Source organism: Halichoerus grypus, chromosome 14 (genome assembly GCF_964656455.1).
Source record: "Halichoerus grypus chromosome 14, mHalGry1.hap1.1, whole genome shotgun sequence".
Taxonomy (NCBI): domain Eukaryota; kingdom Metazoa; phylum Chordata; class Mammalia; order Carnivora; family Phocidae; genus Halichoerus; species Halichoerus grypus.
In genome coordinates, this window is record NC_135725.1 from 59,559,275 (window position 1) to 59,567,990 (window position 8,716).

General features: G+C 48.0%; 1 protein-coding gene across 4 annotated transcripts in view; it reads right to left on the reverse strand.

Moving 5' to 3' along the window:
- Positions 1–7,387, reverse strand: part of RNF38 (ring finger protein 38) — a 131,136-nt gene extending 123,749 nt beyond the window's left edge. For all 4 annotated transcript variants that reach the window (XM_036076143.2, XM_036076142.2, XM_078061456.1 and 1 more), the window contains exon 1: positions 7,062–7,387. In XM_036076143.2, the coding sequence (XP_035932036.2) occupies positions 7,062–7,314 (253 nt within the window). In that variant the 5' untranslated portion in view covers positions 7,315–7,387. The remainder of the gene's footprint in view (positions 1–7,061) is intronic.
- Between the last annotated feature and the right edge of the window lie 1,329 nt (positions 7,388–8,716).

Genomic DNA, 8,716 nt, shown 5'->3' on the forward strand with positions numbered 1-8,716 from the left:
AGAACAAAAAGGATCTTTTCCCCTCACCTTGCATAAAAGACGACTTGAGTCCACTATCCTAAAGTCTAAAGATAACCTCTGCAGTCAATTGTTTGGTGCACTTCTCTTTAAAAAAAAAAAACAAAAAAGTTTGTTTGAGACACTCATCAGAGCAATATACTAATAGTTAACATAGTAAGAAAAAAGTTTTCACTAGGAGATTACCAATAGAGCTTGGAAGCACACCATGACATAGGATGGTTGATATAAGAGTTTATTAAGTATATAGGGGTGCCTGGGTGGCTCAGTCGTTAGGCGTCTGCCTTCCGCTCGGGTCATGATCCCAGGATTCTGGGATTGAGCCCCGCGTCTAGTTCCCTGCTCAGCGGGAAGCCTGCTTCTCCCTCTCCCACTCCCCCTGCTTGTGTTCCTTCTCTTGCTTTGTCTCTCTCTGTCAAATAAATAAATAAAATCTTAAAAAAAAAAAAAAAAAAGAGTTTATTAAGCATATATCCCCACACTGATTTTCTTCTTGTGGTGGTAGGAGAAAATCAGCTTCCCAAAAATGTCAGAGCTTACTTTTAGAAATAAAAAAAGCTGGATTAGTAAGAGCACCCCCTGGATAGTAAGTAAGATATGTATTTGGCTTTCTTGAGCAATCAATCATTCTGGCAACACAAACACAAAGCAAAGTAGGCTGAGATTTCTACTCACCTTCTTCTAAAGTAATTTTCTGTTATAATTTTAGTCCTAAAAAAAAAAACACCTAAAAAAAAAGTTCAGGCTGTCTTATGCTTTTTAAAGCTTCAAGTATCTTGCAAGTATTAGAATTTAAAAATCTGAAATGTATTCAATTAAACACATTCCCATCAGCATTCCCAACAACACTCCATTATCCATTTTGGTACTGTCTCCAGATGATTTTTAATCCCCCCCTGACTTCTCCCTACCAACAAGAACTTGGATACCATCTTTACCCTGCCTGCCCCCATTACTTGGTTGTGCTTGGGGAATTATAATTACAGTGATCCCGCCTTTAGAACATCCTCAGAGCACAAAGCCTCTTTGTATAACTGGGGGTGAGGGGGGCGCCTTCCAGGCTCCACAGCAAAGGGTGGGTGGTGGCAACCCAGGCAGCAGAGAAGGAAGAGGAGCTGGAGCCGCTATGATGGCCCTCAAGTCTAGCTCAACACTGTTCGAGGGGTTTTACTTAAGGGTGCCCAGTCAAAAGGCCCTGTAAAGCCTCTGCACCCCTCACATGTGGGGAGATCCCGACAGATGGATAGACCACCACCAAGCCCAAAAGACCAGGGAGAAGAAGGAAGCATGATAAAAGGGAGAAAAGAAAGCACAAGCTGAAGCGCAGTCTTCAGTGCCGTTCTCAGCAACTCAGGTAATGAAGTCTCTGACAATGAAGGCTATCACCCCCATGTACCAGTGATTAGTACTGGGATTATGGCACCCAACAGATGCTCAAATATGTACTGAGGCAGCAACAAAAATCTACGTAGGAAGACAAATGTATTAAAACAATTATTAAATAAGACAGCCTAAAAGCCAAATGAAAAATACTTTGGTTAATTATGAGAGTCTCAACTCCTATTTATTTACAAAAGCAATTACAAAATGGATACTTGTTTTTACTTTTAGACTAGCCTCCCACCTCAGCCTAGTCTTCAAAACTGCTCACTTTCCAGCTCCATGACAATAAAACAGGTTTCAACTGAAGATCAGTAAGCACCATCTTCAGACACTGAAATCAAAGGTGAAGCAGAACGGATACAGACAGGTAACTTTCAACTCAAAGAACATCCCAAAAGCACTACAAAATGGCATTACTATTTGCTTGCTACTCTCTTTTCCATGTATGTGTTTCTTCCTCTTACCACTTCTTCCCTCTGCTTTTTCCTTCAAAAGGATCAAATTATTACATATACCAAAACTCACAATCTCTCCCTTATTTCTACACATACTTTATCACAAAAGCAGACAATACAGTGACAGTTTTCCATATCGAGACTGGGGGGAACCACTGATAAACTCCAGTATAATCCCATCATTCTCCTCCACCTGCCCAACATCACTCCAGTTAACTGTTCTAAGCCATCCTAAAATAGCACTTATATCCATTTAAACAGAACTGGAAAGAAAATTCAAACTGTTTTGGGTAAGGCCCATAGGTGAGAACTGTTTATTTTCCTCGTGTGGGCATAAGACTATTTTTGTTAAACATTTTTAGTTTTAAATACATTTTCTTCAAAGAAAAAAACAAAACTCCTTCAAGACAGCAGCAAAAGCACAATGGAACTCTGTAACCAACACCCTGGATCATGTTTAAAAATAATAATAATAAAGACAACAGAAACCACTTCAAATGTACCTCTCCCCTGAGCCCGCAGAACAGCACTCTTCCATGACAACTGTTCTGAAAAACACACTGCCATTATTTGCAAAAGCAGTAGGAAGTCCAGTCTTGTCCTTGGTTCAGCACTACCCCTCCCTCCAAGAAAAAATAAAACAGCAGGAAGCGTAAACAACCACTTAATGGAAAATACAAATGGGTAAATATTTTCAAAATTGGCTAAAAAGCCTCAGGTCTTAAGAAATTCAGGAATGCTAGTGTAGGGGGAATAGGAAGAGAAAAACAACATTGTATTTCCCCCTCAAAGTAAGCACTGCAAGATTGCAAGAGCAAATATCCAAGAAGAAACTACTTTATCTTCTTCAATTACCAGATGCTTTGTCTTTTTAATATTTCCCTCATTCCATCTTTTCATAAATAATGGTATTTTCAAAATTGTGCATATTTCTCCAGCTCCTAAACAAATTTTACAATTTTAAGCTGAAATCTCGGTTCAACTGAGCATGGTGATGAAAAGCCAGGGGTAGGTTCCTTCCACTGAAAAGTTGAGGTGGAGAAAATTCTCCAAACTCAAGGCCCGAAACTGACCTGCCCTCTTCACAGAGTCCGTAACTACGGATGGCACAGTTAGTTACACACGGAGCAACAAGGCTGCCTCGGAGCCTTCCAAAGTTGCAAGGCCATGCTAGTGCATGAGGCACTCAATGAGAATTAGGAAAGGGTGTGTCCCCTCTCTGAAGGGACACATTTCCACAAGAAACACACTTTTTTTTTTTTTTTTTTTTTTTAAGATTTATTCATTTGAGAGAGAGAGGGAGGGAGGGAGAGTGAGCACAGGGTTGGAGGGGGCAGAGGGAGAGGGAGAGAGAATCTTAAGCAGACTCTACACAGAGTGTGGAGACTGATGCGGGGATCGATCTCACAACGCTGAAATCACAACCTGAGCAGAAACCAAAAGTCAGATGCTCAACCGACTGAGCCACCCAGGCACCCCTACAAAATGCTCAATTGGTAAGTGGAGCACAAATGAATTTCCACTCCCACTCCCCACACAAAACAGGTGACCTCGTGTTGGGCACAATCTATACAACCTAACACAGCAACCCTGCAAAAGGACACCTGGAGGAGCACTGCACTTCCAAAGTGGGTGTCCAGAAAGAAGAACCTTCCCGAAGACAAAAAAGGCATTTCACAAATTTCATTACGGGAAATCCTCACATTTGTGAATATAAATTCATTCCTAAACATATTAGGACTAGAGAAAAAAGGGTCTGGCAGAGAAGTAAAACTAGCAAATTTGGGAGAAAGGAAATTCTTCCATCTTGAGGGGGATAATCAGTTGTTATCTGAGACCCTAATCTTTGACTGTAGGCTCAAATAGCTGAAATTTAAATGCACGTCATAAGCTAAAGCACTAAAACAATCACTATCATCTGTGGAAAAGGCACGATCACATACATTTACTGCTGGGGGTTTCCTTTCTCCAAATTTGGTTTTCCTTCTGTTAGCCCTTTTTGCTCCTGCCCTAATTATAAAACTCCATATTCTGACACAAGTGGTTAAAGTTTGTAAAACCTGATAAATAGCCCTGGTGGGCAGTGGGCCCCTTAGCTACCTGCATGAAAATAAGAGGACTAGACAACCACATTATAAAGGGCTTAAGACTCAATAGCTTCCAACCCTATCATTCTTTTATGCCCTACAAAAGAGCTAAGTATCACATGGGCCCAAATTAGTCCTAGTCATGCAGGAAGGGCAAGAGAAGGTAGCCTGGGGCAAAGCTGAGATGGAGTACAGCCCAGAGTCAGGAGCCCAAGGCAGTGGCTCTCAAATTTTAGTGGGCATCAGAATCTACTGGGGAACTTTTTCAGAATCAGATTTCTGGGTCCCTCCCTACATCAGATAAGTCTGAACGTCCTGGGGCACTTATATTTCGACAAAGCTCAAACTGCTGACCTAGGTCCATTAGAAAGTTTAGAAAGACTGAGGAATCCTCCATGCCTATCAGCAATTCCAAAATAAAAGTCATCCAATGCAATACACTAGGCTTTGCAGGTCAGAAAGGGGTGAGAAAAGGATCACCAGCCTGCATACCTGCCAGGCTGTGCTGGACTGGAGTCTGTAGAAAGAGTTTCATTATTATGAGACAAAAATACTGCACTCTATAAAACAAGAAAATTTCTTGCATGTGAGAAATATTTCAAACATCTGAAAAATATTTAAAATAAGATATTGAATATCTCTGACCATACACCCAAAATAAGCAAATCCTAATTTGCAATTATCTGATTCAGATTCCTTAGTAATGGAATATTAGATATTATTAAAGCCCTCGGCGTACCCCTGTCCAATCCCATCCCTCATCTTCTGTTCCCAGAGATAATCTCTACTCTGAATTTGGTGTTAGTTGTTACCATGCATGTTTTTATACTATTACTATATATGTACATAGCCACAAACAATATTATTTTGCATGTTTTCAGATTTTATACAAGTGGAAACATTTTGTAAGAATTCTATAACCTGTTTCCCCACCCCATATTATGTTTGTGAGATTCAATCATTTTAATGCATGTGGCTATAGTTTATTTTTCAGTGCTGTAAGACTCAATTGTGTGGGACTATCTAACAATTTATGCATTTCCCTTGCTGGTGGCCATTTAAGCTGCAATGAGCATGCTTATACTTCTTTCACACTTCTTTTCTTGGACACCAGGTACTAAGATTTCTTAGAGCCAGAAATGGACATTTTGGGTAAGTAGGTATATTAGCTCTCCAATAAGACATCACTACGCTACTCTCCAAGGTGGTTATATCCATTTACATTTCCACTAGCAGGAAATAAACGTTGATTTCCCCTTAAGTTCACTAACACTTGGTTATCACAGCATTTAAATTTTGCCAATCTGATGGGCGTGAAATGGCACCTCACTGTTGTTTCCCTTTGCATTTCCCTGATTAAAATCTTTGACCAGTAAATTTTCATGCTTTTATACATATTTGTCAAATAGAGGTGTTTCTCAGTTTTTCAAGAAAAATCTAATCTAGCTTGTCTAAATCAGGGCAGTTCTTCTACAGTACCCATCCAACAGCCACCACAGCTGGAAAGCTGAAGTGCAGGAGGGCAGCTAGAAAACAGCTGTCTTAAACAAGGAATCATTTCGGACAAAGGGCCCTAATTAATGCATTTGCTAATTAGTCTTCCCCTTCCCTCTTTTGTCAAGCCTTACTTCCAAGACAATACTGTGGGCCAGCAGCCTTAGAACAGGAGAGAGAATGGGGGGTGGGGAATGCGAAGGCTAAAACATTTATATAAAAGTGTAACTGTCTTTACTCGAAGAAAAGGAAGTAATTGTTGCAGACCAATACCTATTACTCATCCTTGTAAGATACCATCCACCTCTAACAGACTCCTTTCAAACTCATCACCCTTGACTCCCTCTTTGAAAAAATCCCAACTTTTCTCAGGACTAGACATTGCCCCCTTCCCTCCAGCGACCCTTTCATCTCCCTTCCCCCACAATGACTAAATATCTTCTTTTCCCCCTTTCTACAGCTTCTATTTTCCAGCGCCACAGGACCCTCTTCATTGCTCGCTCTCTCGCTCGCTCTCTCTAGAACTCCAAGTGCTCTCCTCCTCCCAAGATGCGTCCACAGTCAAAATCACCCACCCTAAAGAAATATGGGAGTCCCGTACAGTATATGGCCCTGCCTAACATGCGAGACAGGCGGGTGACTTGTCTCAATCCTCCCCGTTTCCTTCCCCCTTCATGCTTGGGATAGCTGTTCTCTAGGGGTTCTCCATGGGGGACAGATCCAGACCACCTGGAAAAAAACTCATTCGGCCTTCTATAGCAGAAATGCTTTTACTAGGGCCTTAAACGCACTCCTGTTGGGGGCACGAACGAAACTTGGACCACTTCACGAAAATCGACACCTTATGGGTGTCTCCACAAAAGCGGAAGGCCTCCCTCCTATTAATTTCAGCTGGATTGGTTTAGTCCGGGCAATGGTGGGCAAGGTGGCCTGGCAGAGACCAAACGGTCCCCACGATGAGAAGTTTCCGAAGCTCTGCCCCATTCACTCAAGAAAGCCCTCTCCCAGAGAGTACACCCCACACACAACTCTCTCCCTCTGAGGCTCCCCAAATCGGCTCCCCACGGTACCACCAAGCCCCCAAAGCGGCCCCTTCTCCTCCGTCCCGCACCGCAAGACATCCTATTTCCTAAGCCCACCTAAAAAGCGTTGGGTGGGCGTGTCTGAGAGCAGGGCCTAGCGCCCCCTCCTCCGGATCAATGTCTCCCGGGTCCGGGGGTCTAGGGGCTCTTCCTCCTCCCAGCCCCCCTGCTCCGGGCCCGCGCCGGCCCAGGGTGGCCCTGGGTCCCAGCCAGGCTACGACTCTCACCGGCTACGTGACCTTGGGCAAGTCACTTCCCCCTGTACGCCGTGGTTTCCTCCTCCGCCAAGCGGAGACCTAGAGAGGTCCTGCCCTGCCCACCCTAGGGGAGGGGGCTACCCACCGGGTGGGAAAACGCTTTGTGAGCCGCTCGGCGCGACGGGGACTCAGGGCTCACGGGGGCTCCGGGGCCGGACAAAGCTGACCGGGACAACGCTCCACCCCCTCCGCGGGGCCGGACTGCTGGACCGCACGCCTTTCGGCCCCCCACCCCCGAAACCAACCCACGCCCCTCCCCGCCCGGCCCGTTCCCGGACCCCGTACCTGCTCCCGGCGCTCGGCCGCAGGCGCCGCCACCCTGGGCGCCCGCCCGGAGAGGCCCGTGGCCCGAAGGGCTGAGGCGGCCGGCAGCGGCGGGCTCGGGCCGGGGCGGCGGCGGCGGGGGGCGCGGGCGGCGCAGGGGCCCGAGCTCGGCGGCGCCCGGCCTGGGAGACGACGACTGAGGCTGGAAGTGCGCGGCGGCCGCAGCTGCTGAGGCGGCGGCGGCGGCGACCGCGGCGGCGGCGCTTCCGCTCATGGCGGGGCCGCGGGCAGCGGCTCCGACTGCGACTCGACTCCGGCGGGCGGGCGCTGGCTGGGCCCGGGCCGGCGGCAGCAGCGGCGGTGGCGGCGACGGAGGCGGCTCCCGGAGGGGGAGGAGGCGGAGCCGGGAAGCGGCGGCGGCGGCGGCGGAGGGGGCGGGAACGCGGAGGGGGCGGAGACGCCGCGCCGCCGCCGCCAATGGGCGGCCGGCTCCTCAGCCGCGGCTCCGGAGCTGGACAGGCGGCGCCGTAGGGCATCCTCAGCCGCGGCCGCTCGCCGAGGCGGGGAGACTAAGGGCCGCCCGCGGGAGAGCCCAGCTCCGGGGGCGGCTCCGCCCCCGGTCCGCCTCCTGGGCACAGACTCGGGCCTCCCAGGCCGGGCCCCGCGCCACCCAGGCCCGGCTGCGCCTGGGGCTCAGCTGCGCGGCTTCCTCCCGCGCCAGTGTTTGCGCCCGCGAGTTTGCCAGGGGCTCGGCCTGGGTAGCTGCAGCTCGCCGGCGCGCCCGCCCGCCGGCCTCCCACTGCACGGCTCGTGCCCCCTCGGCCTCCCTCCTTCTCTTCCCCACAGTATAGCCAGTCTCCTTTCCCTCCCTCGCTCCCTCTTTTGGCTGTTTGCTCAAAGTTTTTCCCTTTCAGACACTTAGGAAAGAAACTCTCTCCCCTTCTTGAGCTGCGTCTCAGTGATCAATCAGCGGACCCAGAGAGGATAGTAGAGGCAGAAACGAAAGAGGAGGGAGATGCGCTGCCTTCTCTGAATTTAGAGACCCATCTTGAATTATGAGCAAAAGCCAGCCTGGCTCGGCCCTGGCCCCTTGCCCCCTCCTCCGACTTTCTCTTCCTCTTACTTTAAACGCCCTTGTTGTTAAAAGACTTACAGGAAACCATCTAACCCAGCTGGGCCTAGTCTCAAGAGAGAGAGGCCGGGAAGTGAGGAAAGGCTTTTGAGCTGTGCTGATGGTGTTCTGAGAAGAATTCTGCAGATTCGTGACCCCCTCGGCGGCCCTCCTCTCCTTGGATGGGATATTGGTTACTGAACCCATTTCCTTTTCATGTTTTTCTGACTCTTATATCAAAGCCATAGAGGAGCAGAATAAAACTCAACCATGTGCTAGGAGTGCTGTTAAGTACAGCCGTGTGGGTGAGGGTGCAGCTAAACTGCTGACTAGATCGTTTCAATAAAGCATTATCCTCAGCCTTTCCCCACATGCAGCGACCAACCGGGAACTGAGTAGAGAGAGAACACATTACAAGTTGACAAGGCACAGTGCTACAGTGCTAGGCTGACCCCATGAGAAAGAAGTGTGGATGAATCTGTGGCAACGGACATTTTAAATTCCACTTTGACAATCACTAGGTACATGATCTTTCAGTCGTCAGCAATGCCAGGCCCTGGGGATA